General features: G+C 42.5%; 1 protein-coding gene across 4 annotated transcripts in view; it reads left to right on the top strand.

The window, feature by feature from the left end:
- Window positions 1-20,817, top strand: part of GFOD1 (Gfo/Idh/MocA-like oxidoreductase domain containing 1) — a 75,367-nt gene extending 54,550 nt beyond the window's left edge. For 3 of the 4 annotated variants that reach the window (XM_069809117.1, XM_069809116.1, XM_069809118.1), the window contains one exon: window positions 13,034-20,817. In XM_069809117.1, the coding sequence (XP_069665218.1) occupies window positions 13,034-13,953 (920 nt within the window). In that variant the 3' untranslated portion in view covers window positions 13,954-20,817. The remainder of the gene's footprint in view (window positions 1-13,033) is intronic. The other variant, XR_011329156.1, reaches the window with a different exon arrangement.
- The last annotated feature ends 514 nt before the right edge of the window (window positions 20,818-21,331 follow it).

Below are 21,331 nucleotides of genomic sequence, written 5' to 3'. Positions count from 1 at the left end.
ACGAAAGTGCAGGTAGTTTAAACCACAGTTTGCTTGTCATCTATTCACTGTTATTCCATAGACCGTGTTGCTTGAAGAGCCAGACCAATGGCCAGTGTGACTACTTTAATTAATGGAATTACAGCTGAGGTAAATTTGACCTGAAGCTTGATAAGGCCTGAAGCCAACTCCCTGGAAAACTCCATTATCAAAATTCTCATTAACTTCAAAATGGGAGCAGGGCTGGACTGAAGGAACCAGACCCAGTAATGTCTAGGATAGAGTTGTGCTACTCAACATTGACTCAGAGAGGTGGGGGTCTTCTGTGAGAATGTATTTTGGCTTGATAGCTTTCCAACAAAGGGTTTTCATTATGATCAGCATTTTGATTAAACTGGCTTGATTTTCTTATGTAGGCCAAGCTAACTTATTTTCTTTACTTGTGTGGTCTGTGGTCCTGATCCTTGCTGTTATTGGCAAGATCTAAAAGCCACCACTGGTCTGAGCCGGGGACTTAAACTGTGAAGTGGAAATGAGAAGCCATGAAGAATCAAGCCGTGGTCTTATCTGTAGGTAGCCTTAGGCAAACTTTGATGACCTAGGCAGGTGGAAAAATACTGTCCTGCAGACTGACTGTTGTGTATATGCTTTTGTAGTCTCCCAGATCCTGGTGAAATGGTACACCAGTAACATGCAGATAGAAAAGGCAGCCTTGAGCCCCTTGGTGAAGTTGGGAGGTTGGTCCAGCTGACCTACTTCATCTTGACACCTTTTGCTTCCCAACTTTTCTGTTCCTCTCTGCTGTGGCCTTTCTTGAGAGCGGAGCAGTCATGCCAGCCTCTCCAGTCCTGCTGCTGATGCCACTCAGTGAGCAGAGAGGGGAACTGGTGACACAAAAAGTAGGAAACCACTGAGAGAATGTTCTCCTCCACAAGATGTGTTGTGCAACCTGGCATTCATCCATCCCTGCATAACTTAACATTGCTCCGGAAAATCCGGTTCCACTGCTAGGCACAGTCTTATGGGCTCTAGTAGGGTTTGCTCGGTAATTATAAATTGACATTTCCAATTTCTGCAGCTGTATATTTGAGAGAGAAGACATGATTTACAGTGTGAGCCTGTACATGCAGATGCATACAGGGACACATAGAGTGTGCAAATGCTCACTACCGAATGAAAGGAATGACACTGCTCATCTCCACCTGCCATGTACTTGTATTTATGTATGCAAAATGGACTTTCTTTCGTGTTCCTACCTCTGCATGTGCGTGTGTCTGTATGTGCTTATGTACTAAAGTCAAAATTGCGTGTTGGGGTGCAGTTTTCAAATGCTTACAGTTTTATATTAGTGCATCCCAGTCCATAGTTGGATCCTTTGGTGTCCGTAGTCAGTACAGTATTTGGGAAGGCGAGTAATGATTTTAGAATTTATTTTAGCCACTCGTATCAGAAAAGTAGGTCAAATGCATGCTCCATTCATCCAGCACTGCAGGGCTGACACACATTTTCTTCAGCACAGAGATCCTTCAAACTTCACTGGGCAGGAAAAGAAGTAGAAATACTCCAGCTGAAAATGTTGCAGAGAAATAAGATTAAGAAAAATGTTTGGAGTAGAGCCTGGGTTAAGTAGGTAGCAAAGCTGCTGCTTCATATAATCATCACATAGAAAGGATCATACTAGAAACTACAGTGCATCTCTCACAAACAGATAGTATTGCTGAATGTTTACTGAAGAAAATCCTGAAATATAAAGGGCAGGGAGAGAACAGGGTTTGCTGCTCTGCATGATGATGCCGCCATGTGAGATACAGATACGGATCTGACACTGCAACTTGCAGGGTTGGTTTTATTTTTTTAAGACTTGGATTTTCTGTCACTTTCCCTGTCACTTTGCTGGTGAGGTGTAATTTTTCAATGTTCATAAAGCTTCGTGGATCCTGTGCAAATCTGCCAAAATAATGGCTGCATTAATTACTCACCGATATTAGTCTGATGTTTATCTTTTGTCAGTTTAGTACCCGATTACAACTTGCTAGTTTTAATGGGGGTGGAAAGGGTAGGCAAGAGAAACATAAAGAAAATTAACTCTAATTATCAGCCATAAATTTATCTGACTCGGTGAGCGTAAGCAATTCTGTGATGGAAAGGCAAGCTGAAAAAAAATTGAACTGCCTGATTTCCTAATCCTCCCAAAGCCTTTACAACAGCTGGGCATTTAGTTGTTGTCAGCTAACACAAAAAGAAACATATTTAAATACAGATAATAATGTCTCGGGAGAATAGAGATTGACCATAGGCTGTGATTGCCCTGTGATTTCATTACTGTGGAAAAGAAAGGTATTATAATATACTGGACTGATGGCGTGCATTTTGCTCTAGAAGTTGAATAGAGGGATTGAGAGTAATTGAAACAAATAAAGGACCAAATACAGAGACTTCCACTGAGGTTTTTATTTAGTCCTAAAACAATTAAAACCCCATTGAAATTAACGAGTGTTTGCTTGAATAAGGTCTAAGTAGAATGGTTTTCTTTTTTCAGATTGAGTGTGTAGTGGGAGTCTTTTGATTTTATTTTTTTTTTCCCTTGCATGGGGAAGTACTCAACAGGGATGTGACCCCTACAGTTTTGAGGGGGATTTGAGGATACAGAAATTGAACAGAAATTTGGGAAAGCGAGGATGGTTTGTCCCATATACTTTTTCCCAAGTGCATATGAGTGCATGGAAAGCATCCAAGTAGGGCTCAGGGAATGTAAGTCTGAGCATGTTTCAGATGCCTGAACAGATAATCTCAAACTGGTACCCATGAAGCATTTCCTTGTGGTGTGCAAGTAGCTGGTTTGTCAGGGTCTATTTGCACCTTCTCTAGATTTCCCAGCAGTTAAAAGTTTTTAAATACTTAAAAAAAATACTAAGTGCTTCATTTATTTCAGTCTCCAGTGTTTTTATTTGCATAAGTGCCTACAGAGAAGAAATCAGAATGATGTGCTAGGTGGGCTATAAACCAAGCATCAGACTGTAGCCCATGTTAGGAAAGGGCTAGACAATTTTGCTTTGCCTTGCAAAGTGTGCTGGCATATGTAGTAATGCAAGGCTTGGTTGCTTTCCTTGCTCTCAAGCACATTGCCTATGGACTCAGTGATGCAGATGCTTTATACTCCCAAATCAAAGGCCACAGCTAGCCAAAATAAAGAATAAGCAATCAAAAATTTGTATGGACTTACTAGAAAAGTTACGTTCAAGTCAGCACATTGTCAAAATCATATGGAGACATATGGTCTTTGCAGAAGAGGTCATATAGAATCATAGAATATCTCAAGTTGGAAGGGAGCCATAACTCCCTGCTCCTTGCAGGACTACCTAAAACCTTATGGAGCAACCCTGAGTCCAACATCAAGCACAAAAGGACTGCATCTATTTCAAGGTGCCTTGCATACTGCTACAGCAGCATTTATACCTACAGTAACAGTAACATAAGCACCCAGTCCACAACCCTAATGACTACCTCCACACAAATAAAAGTTAGTGCCAATATTAATACATAATGAAAATTGATATAATCATTACAATCTTCTCTCATTCTGATGAACTGTCCTGGTTCTGCTTAGATGACAATTTACCCACAGGCATTGTTATAATCTCTTGGACTCAGCAGCAGTATTTTCCCAGGCTAGGCGCCACACCTCAGCAGCTATCTACAAAGAACCCAACACACCTTCATTTCAAGACAAAGCAGCTCCCTGCTTTTTCTGTTTCCTTGAATGGTTTTACAGACCACTAACCCAGCTGAAATCACTTTTAAGCTCACAGCTCATATTAACCTTCTTACTAGTTGAGCCTGCTTGGCAGTTCTCACATTGTTTGGGTGAGCTGCACATGTTTTGTTTGCTGGGTGACACCTAAACTGTCGACAGAGATGCTGTTCATGGGTCACTAGCAGCGGTAACTGTTCCATCTTTGGAGGGTGTTTGTTTTCATTGCGCAGGTAGTCGCTTGAGTGAACTTTGGTTTAGCCTATGGTTACAGGGCAGCTAAGGCAGAGGCAGTCACAAACACCTTTTTTTCCTGTGTATTTGAATGTTTAAGTTTTTGTTTTCAGAGCCGTTGTGTAGAAAAGAGGTTACATCAGTGCGGATAAACCAGCCTAAAATTTGGAATCATGATGTGATGCACCAGGGCCAGAAGTAGGTGTGTGAACTGAGACCCTCACTTAGGTGGTGGTGTGTACAGTTTGGGCACGTGCATGTTTACTGTATGGAATTTTTCATCTAATATTTGTAAAGTGCATCTCCTCCCAGCTGACAATAAAATGTAACAGTGCATGTGTTCTTTTGCTTCATAATGTTTTGATGCAGAGGAAGAGATGCTGGGTTTGTAAATTCTGTATAAGCCATTGATTTGCTGTGGCCAAATGAGCTGTTGCTTGTCACCAGGGCGGTGTATTACTCCCTGTGTGCATTCGCCGTCTGTTTCAGTTGCGAAGGAAAATATGTTCCTTCAGTCTCTGTTATTTTCCTTCACACTTACAGCAGACTAGGAATACACACATGCCCTGTTAATATGAATCAGTTTGTGAGCTATGACTCGTTATGCTATAGTAACTTCATTTTTTGTAACAGCTATATGTATCTGTGATTAACAAAGATTGACTTGGCCAATGTTAGGGCTGTGACTAATGCCAATCTTGTTAGGCATTCATCATCCAGATTTATCTTCTTGTCAAAAGTTTTGTTAAATAAGGTTTCATCAAAAAAACATTGTCTTGCCATCAATTTTCCCCTGGCAGATGTATTGATTGAAGTAAATGCTTTTTTCATGCTACTCAAGGAACTGAGTGACAGATTGTGCACTGAATGCAATAAATACCGCTATTGTTCTTATTGTTACTATAATTATTACTGTATCACAATATCGACAGCAGCAGCATCTAATAATAGCAGAGACACCTCTATATACTAATAAAAAAATCCTTATCCTGTGTGAAAAGGTTTTCGAATCACCTGAATGATTGTTTTTATGAGATGGCCCAGAAATTGCTCCTCATTTCCCAGAGCAGAGCAGCCTTCTGTCAGGTTTGCCACTCCTCCTGCTAGAAATGTACATACCCATATTTATCTAGATGATTTTCTGAGGGATTAAAAAGCTTTTCATCACTGCGTGGTATGTGATTCACACATCTGCACAGGTAATGCATCAGAAAACAGTATCAGCCCCATAGAATAGCCTGTCCCAGTATTACATTCCTCTAGCCTGATGTGCATATCGGGCAATAGTTTAACTCACGTATCGCTATTTTAACGTAGATGCTTTTTCTTCATTGTCCCTCCCTCCTGTCCAGTCTCTGGGTACAGAAGGGTGCTAATTTTCTCTGAAAACTTTTTCTCCTCCATTGTTATTTTTTTTCTGCAGAAAAGATGCTAGCAGGGCTCACTCTAATATTGGACTGAAGGAGAGCCTTTTAGGATGGGCTTCCAAGCAGTGGGGATGTTGCTGACACCATTGGGGCTCGCTGTGCAGCTCCTGGAGCGTCAGGAGCTCCTCTGGGCTGTTTGCAACAGCCCCTTGCAGCATCCTCCTTTCCGCCTCGTAGTGTTCTTCCTTCCCGTTCCCTCTCCTCTCCCCTTCTCCGTTTCCTCAGCTGCCTTCCCACTTTCCTCTCCCGTACCCCCTGCTCGCTTACCTGGAGTGACTCCAGAACTGCCCCCATGGCCACCTTGGGTTCCCCTGGCAGCCCCAGGAGGGAAGCAGGACAGTGGGCTTCACCGGAGTCCTCCCGATGCCCAGGTTACCAGTCCCTTCCCACTGCTCCCACACCCAGACGAGCTTCATGTTATTAAGCACGGCGCCCCTCTAGGCCTTACAGCAGTTTTGTGGCGAGACAGCGACACAAAAGAAGCACTTTTTGTTGAGACGGCTGTTTGGAAACTGTGCTGGGGCATTGCCCGCTGCTAAAAGCCAGGGGCCAAGGTATCCTTAATGTCATCATCTGCAGCTGAGCGGGGAAGGAGCCGTTTGCAGAGTTGTAATTAAGAGGCGGTGCTGCTCACCGAGTAATATTGCAGTGATTGAAGAGCAGATCAGAAAATCATCATTTATGGTGCCAAAGATTTGTGGCAGATCATACACGTAGCAGGCTAAACTGACTATATGATTGCTGTATCTCTGAGAGCTGAAGAGCTACTCTAGTTATCAAAACTTAAAATAAATGAACAGTGGCTGTATGACCTACAGCCATCAAATTCTCTATTTGCATGCAATTTCCAAGAGGCATTCTCAATGTTCTATGTCTCTCCTTAGTACATATGTGCTAGAAATATGGAATAGTACTGAGCTGGTTTGTTCCAGCTTCGTACAAAAGGGGCCGTGACTGTGAGGCTACCACAAAGACAGTTCTGAAACAGAAAAAATAGTGTCACCTGCTTTTAGTCCTGTGGGTCTCCCCTGTAGTCAATGGTTCAGTGCAGTTAAAGCTCAGATCTCTTATATTTTCTTCTGGGTTTTCTAGGGAATGATTAATTTGGAAAGGAAAGAGAACTTCATTACCAATCTCTGTTTTTGTTCAGAGTGTTTAAGTGTTGTAATGAGTCTGTAAGATAACTGAGAAGATTTTTTTGAGGTCCTGGCTCAGTTATAGCCTCTGAATGTCATATCTTTTGCAAATTCGAAAGAAAGCAATAGAAGGGAATGGTTCAAATAGCTGTGAGGAGTTCTGAAGTCATTATTAAGGGAAAGAATTATTCTGTATGTTTTTGCATAGAGGTATACACCAGAATTAATTTTAATTTTTATGCAAGATAGAAACGGAAGCACATTTTCTGAATATCCAGTGTGGTTGCAGTAGTACCCTCAGATAACATGATTAGTATCGCAGACAGATCTCTGCCTAGTATGGGAGTGTGCAAAATACACAGTTCTACTGATACTCAGCTTATATCAAACATCAGTTTAGCTGTAGGGAACCATGCACTGGCTCCTGGTGCCTTATGTATTTTCTGAGATGGTTTCTGTGCAAAACAATGGAGTTGGCAATGTGTGTATATATGTGCAGAAGAACAAATTGCTGTATATCAGCTATTTACACGAGAGGTAGTGACTTTTGATTTAAACCATTTGTTTTGACTATGGTTTTTTGATATATTCCTAAGGAAAGGTCTTTTGTCAGTATGGCCAAAATGAATGATTGGCAGCAAAGTATAGCCTTTTAACTAAACTTGCTACTTTTTGTTTGTTGACTTGGGCATATTTATAAAAGTAGCTGTATTTCTTATTTATAAAAGTTGTTGAATATCTCAGCTTATTTTTTGAGTGTTAGAATGCTGGGGAAATGTGAATGTTCATATATTAGATGATACTATTTTGTATTTGCAAACCATGTCAGACTGCATTAGATTGGAAACCGTGATCTGATTACAACTACTAATACGCGTACTTATAATACAGCACATATCATTGCAACATGTCTTACAAGCTGTGAACAGAACTGAGTGCCAAAGATGGTTTCCCCTCTGATTCTGCATAGGATCTAAAGACAGCAACAGCAGCTGCAGTGGTCAAAATCTGAGAAGAAAAACTTGCCCATATTTATTTATTGTAACTGTATTAATGATGGTGTGGATTGTCACCATTTGGAATTTAATTTTGTATTAGCTTCTTTTTTAAAAAATAAAAACATGTTCAAATAAGATACTGTAATCTGATATAAATATTTAAAATCATCCATTTGAAGTAACCTGGTAAGCATGCTCTTACACCACTCCTGTATTTGCTTAGTCTCTCAGACTGTTCCTTGAGTGTTGACAGTTCCTCTTCAGCTTTAGAAATGTTTTTTCTGCTGACTAATTTAGCTTAGTCCACCAAAACTTTCTTTTCCCCTTTTTCTCACCCCCCCATCCTGACCAAGAGCAATAGGTAGCGACTGCTAACTAATGAATCTTTCTGGTGCCAGTGAAGGTTTTGATTATATGCCCAGCCTCCAAATAGAGCCCTTTTTGATTTTCTTGTGAATAGGAGGAGGAGAAAATATCATACTGGGGCCTCATGTCCTGAGGCTAGAGGACTAGTCTTACTTCAGTTCAGTGACGGACATTTTTTTTTAATTGGCTGGAATTTTTTACGTGAAAATGTTTCTCTCCTTATTTGAAACAACCGGAGTAGATGGAAAAGAAAGCTGACATTGCAGGTTTCAGAATTGATGAAGCCTGTGCCAGTTACAGCCGCTCTACCCTTCCTGCGCTATGGGCCCAGGAGTTCTGCTCGTTTTTAGACTGTGCAGCACAGGGGCGTTACAGGGACAAAGAAACCTGGCCTGCTGGTAGCCAAGGAGCTAGAGCCATCTGTAAAATGAAGAGCTGCAAATGCCAGGCATTTAAAAATCGGGAGTTAAATTATTACTCTAGATCCTTACTCTTCCCTTGCATTTACATGGAAGAAATTGTAAATGCTACTATCTTGGACTGTATCTACTTGCCACTCACTTCTGGGCTCTTTGGCTTTCAAAATTATCTCAACATCACAAGGGCTTCCTTCTTCTAAAATGAAGGCTGAGGTTTGCAAATAAATCACATGACATCCTGACAAAAATAATTACTGTGGGGTAGGTAACAAACCATTAGATCATGGTTACAATTTGACTTTCCAGCATAAGGTGCTAGAGGAATCTTCACTCAAATGAATGGTAGCACCAATGACAGCATAAACAATTTTTTTACTATTTGCTCAGGTGCTCTAGAGAGTTGGTTAGACATCTACTTCTTCAGAGAAGATCAGTGTTCTTAAATAGCCTTCTTAGAATAAATGCAGATTGGTATCTAAGTTGTTGAGGTTTGGCTTGGGAGATATATGCACCCTGGAAGATAAAGAATAGGCAGGATGGACCGTTCAGCCCTTAACCTTCCTTGTGAGATGCTGAGAAGTGAGAAGACACGAGTGTCAGTAGTGGTTTTGTGATGCTGACCTCCTCTGGAAACTTTGATTCATTTTAAAGAGGAACCAAGCAGTTGTCAGATGTTGCCGTCTTGCAGTCTTTAGCAACCAAACCTAGAAGTCAAATTCTCTGGTCTAAGTTTGCTCAAAGTCACTTCCTTTCACATTTTTAAGGACTGCTAGAGTGAGTTATACCGAAGTCATTGGCCTAGGGATCTGGTCTATCTCATGGGTGGACATCTTCCAGCTTACCATTATTTGTTCTTTTCCTGTTTTCCTGCTGGAGGGAGAAGACAGAAGGGTTCAGGGAAGCAGATCTGTTGGGTCTAAAGTGATTGCCACCTCGTGGCCCCATGCCTGTGGGCACAGGCGGCTCGCTGGCACCACGGCAGAGTGCCAGTTTGTGCAGGTTCTCTGTGTTTCTGGCTGTCTGTGCGTGGAGCAGTGGGTCATGGAGCGGGTCCTGGGCTGAAGCCCTGCAAGGTAGCTCAGGGTGGACTTCACAGAGTCAACTTGCACTCCTGGGAGCTTTGCTAGGAGACATGTTACCCGACTTCAGCTTTGGACTGGGGCTGGCTGTGAGTGAGCCCCTATTCCGTGCCAGGTCAGAGAAATCCCACGTCACATCACTTACCACCTGGTTGGCACCACTTTGTCTCTTTTTGAAGCACAGCCAAGCAGAGAGACTGGGGTGAAGGCTGTGCGGAGCCCTCAAAAAGAGTGATGTGTACTTAAATGATTTTTCTTCTTCATTTTACCTAAGAACGCAAGAAATCAATGCTCAGAAGTTACCTGATTGAGAACTGTAGCATTGTAGACCAGATTTCTTGATGCATGTGGAAGAGAAGCATGTATCCTTTCATACGATAAGATGTATTCGACTGTTGCTTATCACCATGGACAAATATATTGCACTTTCTTGCTGAAACAAGCTGACTCAATTTCCCTGCTTTTATGTAATTAATGACGTTTTTGCTGTCTGCTGTGGTGTGATTTTCAAAGATGTGTGAAATGGCAAAACAGACTGATAGAATGACAAGTGGCAACAGTTCGTCCTTCCTTAGAGAGTCTTGTCCAAAAGTGGACAGGCTTAGGCCCTAACCCCAGGCTGGCAGAAGGGGGTCAGATGCCAGAGAATCCCCCTGCAGCACCTGCAGTCAGAGCATGCCTTTGCATGAGACTGTCAGCATTGAGAAGGGAGGTTTTCCTTGCATGTTGCCCTCAGCTCTGCCTGTCGCTGCTTTACAGAATGGCTCAAAGGGAAAGTGCCTTTTTTCCCCTCTCCTTTTGAGAAGGGAGCAGAGGGAAGAAACAGAAAACTATGGTGTTTTGATCCACCTATTTCTTATTCTAGTTGCATAAACACAGCAGAGTATTTCTCTAAATTAAATTAAGCAAACCTTTCATGTTCTCTCCTTGCTTCAAGAAAGCTAATGTGGCTGCTCGCAGATTTGCAGCTACGGAGAAGACAAAGATCTGTAGTGTGCACAGACTCAAGTGCTGAGCAGTGTCGTGCTGAAAGAACCTGCGTGAGCTTTAATAGAGTATAAAAGCTTTCTGGGCACCAAGCAAAAATCTGTTTAAATCCCTGACAGGGATGAGAGCACAGCATGTATTATCAGCATATGCACAGAGACGGGAAGGCTCTCAAAACATTTGCATTTTGGATTTGCTGTAATTAAAAGGTTTCAACCTTTCCAAGAAGGTTGAAATGGTGGAAGAATTCACCTTTTCCCTGTCTCCACACAAATATTTAGGGCTCTTCCCTTTTCTCTGCATGTGTGCCTGACTTACACTGATCCTAATGACGATTTTTCTTGAATGTAAAGGATGTGAAAACCCATAGGCTTCTCCTTCATACGTACAATCATCATTTGGTACTCAGATTGTGACAGTCCCAAGTGTTCCCTGCCCCACACAGTGAAGGACTGACCCCCAGTGTGCACGGCACTGAACACAGAGCAAAAAGATCGTCCCCATGCTGCAATTCCTAATGAAAGCAGACCCTTTTCCTCACAAGCACATGTATAGGGCTGCGTATCTTGAGAGATTAGTGCCTGCACAGACCCCAGATAAAATGCGACGGGCGCCTGTGAGGCAGAATGATGCAAGCTGAACTGGAGCAGAAAATTATGCTCGTGGATCAGTGGTGAACAGGTCAGATGATGACGTAGTACGTATGGGTTCTTTGGGGGGGAAATGACTGTTTCAGGAAGATTTGACTATGGGCAAGTTTTGTCTAAGATTTCCCTTATTTTGATAAATAATTTGCCAGACTAAAATCTCTCTGCAAAGAGTCTGTGTAACTCAAGGAGGACTATTACATTAGTGATCTGTATCAAGTGGCATAGCTGGAGCTACCAGTTAGAGGAATATAGGGCAGGTAGATGAATGCTTTCTCCAGTATCAAACAGATGCAGAAAAAAATTATTCAGGAGCAGGAAAAGAAGTGCTATAAGGTTGAAAATGTCAACTCAGTCACAAGGAGCAGTCTGTACAAAGATGAGAGAGAAAAGTGAGAAGGAAAGACCATAGCCGCTGAATAGAGGATTCCTGCCTAATATAAGAGGAAAGTGAGTACATCTCTACTTATCTGATTAAGTAGAAGGTAAATAGGAGCAAGTTAAAGGGAGATCTTTCCCTTCTTGGTTGTTAACTAGATGTGACTGCCACTTCAGTGGTGACAGCCCTCCCTCCAGTTTCAGCTACTCAAATAGCAGCAGACAAAGACTGGGAATAGGCAGTGTGGATAAGCTAGTTATTGAATGTTTGGACTGTGACCCCCTTCTTCTTCCAGTCAAGCTGTTAAATATTCATGTAAGTGGGCTCAGACGGATCCCTGCCAGCTGTCTGTATTTATATGACTTCATCCAAACAGCTCCAAAACATGTAAAATTTTATCCTCACAACAGCTCTTTAAAGAAAAAGGGATTTCTCACCTATCTGAAGGGAAGAAGAATCAAAACACAAAGCAATTTAGCGAATAACCTGATTTATTCATCTGGACTCAGCAGACAGGATCCAAATGCAGCTCTTTTAAGTGCCAGGCCCAGCTATAGCCCAAGGCTTTTAAGGCAAAGATCATATTTAGCACTATGAGGTGTTGTATAGCTCACCTAATATTGCTCATTAAGCATAAAAAAAATCTTTGTATGCAACTCAAAAGGAAACTGGAGACTCTGTCACTGTATGTGTGTATGGGTACAGAATGAAAGTATTTGACGAGGAGAAATCAATAATAGAACCATTATTTAGGCATCTCAGCCTGCACTGCATTCAGTTGCACACCTTGATGGCCAGATAAAACAGGACCATCATGTAAGCTTCAGTAAACAGTGTGCCCATATGGGCAATTTGTGAGGGAACAGATTGTCACAGCTACGTTTGACCTGTTTTAGAGCAGTCCTGGCTCTCCCTTGGCACCGTGGATGCGCTGTTGACATTTCAGCAGAGCTGCTTCAAAAAAAATGAGTGCCATTGTCAGAATAGCGTGGCATTTTATGAGTGAGAATCAATTTCTACATTTTGAGTCAAGCAACAAGCCCAGTACTTCTCCGTCTCTCCAGTCAGAGCCTTTTGAACAGTCTGAACGGGAAAGATGAAGGGACAACACCATTAAGAACACAAACCCAGACTTTTCAGTGTACCTACATTGAGTTACTGTGTACATGCGGTCATGTTACTCATATGCTTCAGGGGTTTGAATCTGAAGCTCAGGTTCAGCTCTCAGAAGCCCACACACTGGCAGGTTATCACAGAAGAGATGTGAGATAGCTGAGTGGGGGTGGTTGGTTTCATACCTGCTCCCAGAAGGTGGCAAATGTGGGGCAGCAGTCCACCTTACATTAGCTTACTTTGTTACCTGTCTACGCCCTCACCTTCGTGCTATTTTTAGGCATGAGTGCATTCTGAAAATAAAAAAGGATATATTTTCATTGTGGTGCTCAAGAAACTCGTACATGCGTTTGGGGAACAGGTCAGAGGGGATCTTTGTGCCTTTACCACCATATTGTAATGTTTTCTTCTTCCGAGGATCTTTCTCCTTGGCTTAGTGTTTAAGAATAAGCTCGAGGCTTTCAGCTTATTCAATCGATATATTTTTATTGGTGATTTTTTTTTAAACTGTTTTTCAGGCATTGGAAAAAATGTCATCTGTGACCGAACAGCAACTCCCCTGGATGCCTTTAGGATGATGACCGCGGCTCATTATTACCCAAAGCTCATGAGCATCATGGGGAACGTCTTGCGCTTCCTGCCCGCTTTCGTGAAGATGAAGCAGCTGATCCAGGAGGGTTACGTAGGGGAGCTGCTGGTGTGCGAGGTGCAGGTTCACAGCGGAAGCCTGCTAGGCAAAAAGTACAACTGGAGCTGTGATGACCTGATGGGAGGTGGGGGCTTGCACTCGGTTGGCACCTACATCATTGACCTCCTGACCTTCCTCACGAGCCAGAAGGCTGTGAAAGTGCACGGGTTGCTCAAGACCTTCGTGAAGCAGACAGACCACATCAAGGGGATACGGCAGATCACCAGCGACGACTTCTGTACGTTTCAGATGGTCCTGGAAGGTGGTGTGTGCTGCACGGTGACACTCAACTTCAACGTCCCGGGAGAGTTCAAACAAGACATTATTGTGGTGGGTTCGGCAGGACGGCTGATTGTAATAGGCACTGATCTCTACGGACAGAGCAACAGCTCTTCTCAGCGGGAGCTCCTGCTAAAGGACTCCACGCCAGTCAGCAACTCCTTACTTCCAGAGAAGGCCTTCAGTGACATCCCATCTCCCTACCTCCGGGGCACCATTAAGATGGTTCAAGCAGTCCGGCAGGCATTTGAGGACCAGGATGACAGGAGGACCTGGGACGGGAGGCCCCTTACGATGGCTGCCACTTTTGACGACTGTCTGTATGCCCTGTGTGTGGTGGACACCATTAAAAAGTCAAACCAGCTGGGGGAGTGGCAGAACATTTCAATCATGACTGAGGAGCCAGAACTGAGCCCAGCGTACTTAATCAGCGAAGCCATGCGGAAGAGCAGGATGTCTCTGTACTGTTAGCTCCTCTCAGCTCATAGGAAAGAATAGGAACCAGACAGCTCTTGAAGGAAATGGTAATTCAGCCCCTGTGAAGGGCTTGGGCATCTTAGAAACAGCTGAGGATACAGGAGATGGTGTTTGGATCAACTAAATCCGTGGGTGGCTAAATGCCAAAGTGATAAGGTCCTTAGAAACGCCCAAAACAGATAGGAGACTTAAGAGCTGACATAACTGTTTTAATAACAGTATTAGCTGGCTGATTGGAAAGATGTATCATGGACTCATCTCCTGCTTGCAGGTGCTTTAGATTATCCAATTGTGTTTACTGTGAAAGGTTGGGAAGATCCTTTTAGATTTTCCTTACCTACCAGAGGGCTGTGAAGGTACTGTCATGTCATCAAATTTTCTGTAGTGTCTGACATGAATGGTTCCTACCATGACAGCTGACACCATCATGCTGTAGTACTACACCTCTAACCAACACACAGAATAATAGGACTTGTTATGAAAGTGGCACATGATATGGAAAATCTCGGCAGCTCACTTTTCATATAGCTTGTTAGGAGTTTCTCTGTGTTGGTTTAGCTAGTTGTTTTTTGTTTTGTTTTGTTTTTTTTAAAGCACAATTAAGTAGGAAAATGTGTGGCTTTTAAAACAAAGCAGTCCTCAACCACAGTGCATATGCCCTGATATTGGGGGAGGGAGGGTCTTCTGTGAGCTCCCAGTAAGCTTCAGTGTTAACTGCACAGATTTGCTGATTAAAATGGGTCGTGCAAAACCTTCATGGATGGCAGGTGGCATGACACAGTAGTGATTGTGGGGTTTATTATACAGCTGAACTCAGGCTAGTCTTATGAAGGTTTACACACCATTTCCTGTGTCTGGGACTGACTTTTGAGTGAATTCATTGTGCATTTTGGTTTTAGGTGGAAAATGGTAGAAATCCGACCCAAAACTGTATAATGCTTAGATGGGTGGTGTTCTTTTAAACCTTTGTGAACTCACACTTGAGATGCACACCAACAGTTAATTTCATATAGCTCAACCCAGAAGCTTTCACCTCCTTTCACCTCCACCAAGTGGTGAGTGTGAGTGAAAAACAAAAGGGATGAGGAAATTTCCCATCCATTTCCAGGGAAAACAATTACATAAGACCCCCACCTCTTCACCTCCTTAAAGTGGCCAGCTACTGGTACTGTAGTAATCTTTCCCTGTCATCAGTGCAGGGATGGACAAACTTTTTTGATATGTTTGTCCTGTTCTTCTTTTTAATATTTTAGATTGCAGTCTTGAAATGATATATTCTTTTGAGAATATATTCTTGAAAGAATATAGTGAAAGACATATGAATTATCCCAGTAAACAGGGATACTGCTTTTCTGCATAAAGCTGCTCCAGTGCTTATGTGTTTACAGTGCTAGGTCCTCAGGCAGGGAAAAAGTAGAACACAAGCATATAGGACTAAATTATATCAAACTTGAGAAAAACCTTTTCAGGGTTTTTTGTTAATTTTGACTAGGGGAAAGAAGAGAACATTTAGATAAGCAGTAAATTAAAAGAGAGAATATGACCCTCTTTCTCAAGGGCATCATATTAGTGTGCCGTTTTAGGTTAGAAAGAGAACTGTCAGAATAATTTAGATTTTTTAAAAAGCACTTACAGTTTTGCTATTTTTAGGACCACTAAGGGCTTCTCTAGGGCTTCTCCTACAAATGACTCCATCTGATTGCTGTATGCTCCTGCCTGTCCTTTGCCCAGTTTCAGAGCTTCATGTTTTTGAACACGAGATCAATAGTGTCGTTCACCTCATCTGACTTTAGCCAGCTGAAAGTTGGGTGTCTTGTCCTGATCAGCTGTGCAAGGACACAGTAGTCAATACAGAGAGAACTCTCCAAAGGCTGACTCGGTTCATTCTGAGATTGATACAGAAGGAGGTGCCCATTGGAAACTCCTGTCCTCCTCCTTTGCAGAGAATCTTGGCTTCTAAATTTTTAGGTGGCTGAAGTTAGGAAACTTGACTCCCACCCCAAAATTATTAATGCGTGCTTAATTTTTGAAGAGCATATATGTGACTTTTCATGAAATATTCCCCAAAGTGTAATAGTGTGACTGATGAAGGAATAATGTAATACTGCAAAACCACACCCAAACAGAGAATTGTTTCTGTCCATGTTGTTCTGCTAGTTCTAGCAACTGTCTCTGGGGCTGACCACTGCTGCCAAGACCTTGGACAAGCTTTCACCGTTCCTTCTTGGAAGCAGCCCTTGACAAGCTTGGATGTTTTTCCTAAAAATGAATTTCTCTGAGAATTCCTGAGGTAGTATCTGTGCCAATAGGAATTTCCCGTTATAATTGTCATGGTATACCATGCTACCCAGTTCCTGCCCTGAAAAACACACAGAGAAATGCAGAAGAGAGAATTTGATCAAGAAATCATATATCTCTCTCCCCTGAAAAATGGGATTAGGCCCAAGGAAATCAAGAGGGTTTTCCTATAGTAAGGCAAAAGCCATTTATTGAAAATAGTGGCTAGTTCCAAGTCATGAATGCAAGCCCAGTGGATAATTAACCATGTCTGGTTAAACATCATCCAAAACTGGAACTAAACATGGACCAAAAAGTTTGTGAGTCTTGCTTCTTAGTGGTTTGGCCATTGTGCTGGAATTGTTGTTCATGTCTTTGCACCTCATTTTGGTTCACAAATGTTGACAGTTTTTTCCTATCTGTATTTTCTTTTTTTTCTGTGTCTTTCTGGGGTTTGTGATGCCAGCTGCAAGAAGATATGCTGGAATCCTGTTCCCTGCACCTGCAGTGAACAGTCCCCAGGCGAGACACAGTGTATAGGGATAGTACTACTGAGCTCAACCTTTCTGTCCCAGATCCAAAGGTTTAGGTGACAGGCATCATCCATCCTCCGTGCAGACTTACTGATGCAGATAGTGCTGCTTAGCAGAAAGAAAATCTAATGCTTTGGTTACGTAGCTGTCTGATGCTAGTATTAGTACTGGCTTGCAAATGGGTTGAATCCTGTACAGCTCGTTGTGTGACCACAGTGCTGGCCCCAGAGAGGCAGGCAGAATGAGCAGAGGCAGGGTTGGACCTCCTCTTCTGATGACAACAGAGATCTTATGCTAGATTTAGGTAAAGTTGTTACCTAACTGGGATGGCAGCAGTAACTGCATAGGCTCAGGATTGTATGACAGTTTTTCCATTCTCTAGGAGGTGAAGGTGCTGTAGTGTCATGTGTAAAGATAGTAAACTTCCACCTGGCTTAGAGGGGGAAGGAATTGGTTTATTTATAGAATGTATATTACTGTTCTGATAAATCGTTACTTTACAGTCTGGGATCTTTCTTGGCAGCATCAAGCCCTCTGCTCTTTTGGTACAGTTGACAGCACATTGGATTGCCCTAAGTAGCCTCTGGAGTTCACGCTGAGTTTAAAATTTGGGCAGCAGATAGCAGAGATGTACTTGATTGAACTCAAAAGCGGTACCGCACCAGGAAACACATGTTTGGAATTGCACTTTTAATGCTGTTCTCTAATGCTGTGCCACAAGGTTTGAGATGAATGCTGCTAGAACTGGTGCAGGCCTAATAGCCAAACTGCGGCTACTGCTGGAATTTACAGTAGCCCTCAAATGAGCTTGTTCATACACTAGGTAAGAAATGTTCATTCCTCTTTCCCAGGGCTGCTGTTGGAGAGGCTCTTTCCTTTGCATTCAACCTGTGCGCATAGGATACTGAACGTTGGTCTGTTGCCAAAGACAAAAAGAGCCAAAGGGGAGAGCCCAGGTGAAATGTTCTGCTGCTCTGCAGGGGTCTGTTCCAATGCTTGGACGGTCAGCTGAGAGAGGATGTCTTATTTGACATGGGAATTGCATTGGGGTCCACACCCAGGGTAGGGCAACCCTACGCTGTGTGACAGGAGGGCACAACTGAAGTCCTTCCGTGTGCCCGAAGGGAGAGTGGTGACTGCAGCAGGGAGCGACAGGAAGGTGTCTGCAGTCTGGTACCTATATGCGTGTGCCAACAGGGAGAATATGCTGGTCATGTGGAGGGTGAGGGCTGCACCTCCTGAGGGGGATAGCAGCAGCCTTGCTACACCTCTGTGTTTGGGAGCCAGGGAAGGGACCGTGCCCTTTGGGAAGCAGCATCCGTCCTGTACTCCTGCTAGATCTGTGCATGTCCTCAGTGCTGAACTCAGTGAAGTCCTATCTGGAGGCATAAGAACCTGCAAGAGCTTGGGGTTTCCTATATCTAATATCATGCATGTGTTAAATTAGTAGTACTTTAGCTGTGTAGTTAGAAAATATCAAGTAGAGATGATACGTCCTTACCCATGCAGCCAATATGGCAGAGAATCAGGGCATGCATAGACGAGTTTAGGCTCAGGATGGGCTGCTGCAGAGTTCATCCTTTGCTTTGGCCGAAAGCATGAGAAATTCCTGCCCAGCCAGCATAGGGCAATCAGAGGCACTCTCCACTTTGTACTTAGTGTTTCCTTCTTTTGGATAGCTTTCGAGTCAGTGACTGTACAAGTAAACAGCTGTCCTGGAAGTTCAGCCATTCAAAAAAGGAGGCTTTTCTGCTGCGTGTGGTCACAGCACAAGGACAATTCAATTTCTCTGTTGCCTTGTTTATTTTTGTGTCCATACAAATGTGGAAAGGGCCCAGACAATTTAAAATGACTCATTTCTCTACCAAAAAAAAAAAAAAAAAAAAAAGCAGATTTTATTTAATGGGTAAAGATAAACATAGTATCTTGATGGTATCTTTGCAGAGATTCAGAAATTACTGATGACAGACTTTCTCATTGCTGGGATTTTTTATATTTGACTTTTATCTATGGCCTTCAATACGAAATATCACAAATTATGGAGTCTATTCACTGTTAAGTTCTGTATTTACAAGGGTTTAAAAGTACCCAGCAGACTTTTGGTTTTGTGCAGATACTCGACACTGGTATGATGTTCCAGTGGCCCAGTGATGTACCCTTAAGTATGTATGAAACTCAACACTGGACTATTTGACCTCTACAGTGCTCTCTCGGTATCTAGGACTAGTTGTGAAATGGCAGGATTATTCAGGACAGCAGCTTCTTGTTGTTGTTGAATTTGTTACTTGTGGGGAGCAAAGTTTGTAAATTTTAGAGATGAAGTACGACTGAAGAATAATTGGCAGTCTTATCTGCTTTAAAATTTCCTCTCTCTTGAGCTGCTGGATGAAGTCTGTCCAATAAAAATAATTTCCTCTTAACAATAACTGCCCACTTCCATTTGCTCATGAATAGAAGTTTTAAGTAAATGGGACTATACATAATGCTGCATTCATGAGCCGATGTCATAACCTCATGACTTACTGAGTGTATGAAGCCAGAGTCCAGGCAAGTAATGACTTTTCTGAAGCTGCCAAATCGAAGCCTTGGGGTTGGGGAATGAAGGATATCAACTTGAGTCAAACTGAAACAGCCTTTATTCAGCATTTTCAGTTAAATGAATAAACAGAATGGCTGTGGTCAATCCAAAACTGAACACAAAACATGTTTGTAGATTATATACATTTTTTCTTTTGGGATTAAGTTCCATTTTTAAAGAATGCTGTTTTGAAATGAAAAGTTTAAAAATATCCATCCATTATGTTTTGGCATGTGTGAAATTAACTGTTTGTGGTTGGGTGTGGGCTTTTTTGGTTGCGTTTTTTGGTTGTTTTTTTTTAAGTTCATACTTTAAAAAACCCCATCCATTAGGTTTAAGGATGTTCAGTGAATGCAGCTGCCCTTGGGCAGGTTTGGCTCTGAACCTGCAGCCTCGCAGTGTCATGCAGCGACCCCATTTCTAACATCTGAATTTGGCCATTTGAGTTTAATTTGTGTCTTCTTGTGGCAGTGCGAAAACTGGTTCATTACATGGAGTTGGCTACAGATAATCAACATACTTTTTGCAGCAGTGCCAGCCATCGTCTTTAAAAGCACTTAAGTCTATTAACTTGTTTACCATGGTTATTTATGACCTTCCAGCCATGTGCTGTCCATTACTTCCTTTTCTTTTTACATCAGCTGTCAGACGCGCTTCCCTCCCCTTTCTGTTTCTCATTCCGTTGCAAGCCACGAGGCGTCTCCCTTGTTTCCCACTGAGCTCATGCTCAGTCTGTGTTACACATGGCATACAGGGTGGCTAACCTACAACTTGAAGTAACTTTTAACACAGATTCGTTAAAGAATATGTTAGCACCACAACTGCTCAAGTACGTGGCATACTGAATGCCTAGCCAGGGCAGGAATCAAAGCTCCCTGCTATGCTGTGCTTCACAAGCGACCCTCACTGTTTCTCTCTGTACTGGTTTTCTTTTATTTGATTTTGAAAATGAGAATATGTTCAGTTTGTTGCTGTGTCAATATTAAGTATATATTTATTGTTTTTCAGACATACATACGTATATATAAATGCTATATATATATATAATGTCAACGCATGGACATATGTACAGTAGATATTTTAAAGAGCTATTTATCAAGAAAAGTAAGTGTTATAAGTAAACAGAGTTTATATTTTATATATTATGTAGATAGCAAAAAAAAAGTGGTTAAATTATAGTAGGACTTTTGGGGGCAGGGTTGGAAAAATGGGCAAGGACTGGTTCTAGCATTTTAAATAGCCAAACTACTTTGTACAGAAGCGGCCTGCTGTGCCTCTCGGCTGCAATATCTGTTTGTTTCTTCTTCTGGAAGATGATGTGCATTGTTACTTTTACATTGCTTGGGGAATGTAGTTAGTTTATTCTCAGCCAACTGATATGTGCTGCTTAAAACATGGTTTCCTGCTGTTCTGCATATTTGCATTGATGGAATAAAAGGATCTTAACTGGCAAATAAAGACGTAAAAGGATATTATCTCAACTGTCTATCATTTTTCCCCACACTTGCATTTTGGGGGGTGGGGTAATAACCATCACCTTTGCCTGGTTTCTGGCTTGCCTGTTAAGTTCAACACGTCAGAGTAAAATACACGGGCTTTGTGCTTGGGGGCGGGGATGGCGATGGCGGGAGAGAAAGAAGAAGGCTTAACACTAAGCTATTTGAAGGTTTAGTGTTATGACAAGGACTGAACTAACACCTGCTGGAGTGATGCATCCTGAGGAGACAGTTGGTTTTACTGCCAAAGGATGCGAGTATGTCCAGTGGCATAGCAAAATGGGGGTATTGGAAATCCCTGCTGAGCACAGCCTGGAGATCCTTTCTCCTGGATTTCCTTTTTCTCCTGGATCCTTTCTCTCATCCTTTCTCCAGCACAGCCTGGAGATCCTCCTTCTACCTCCCCAGCGGTGTCCTGGGATGCCTTTGCCTTCCCTGTCCTCAGCTCCCTCCAGTGACATCCCCCTGCCTACCTGGATCCTTGCTCT

Source organism: Haliaeetus albicilla, chromosome 21 (genome assembly GCF_947461875.1).
Source record: "Haliaeetus albicilla chromosome 21, bHalAlb1.1, whole genome shotgun sequence".
Lineage (NCBI taxonomy): Eukaryota > Metazoa > Chordata > Aves > Accipitriformes > Accipitridae > Haliaeetus > Haliaeetus albicilla.
This window is presented reverse-complemented; position numbering and strand designations above follow the sequence as displayed.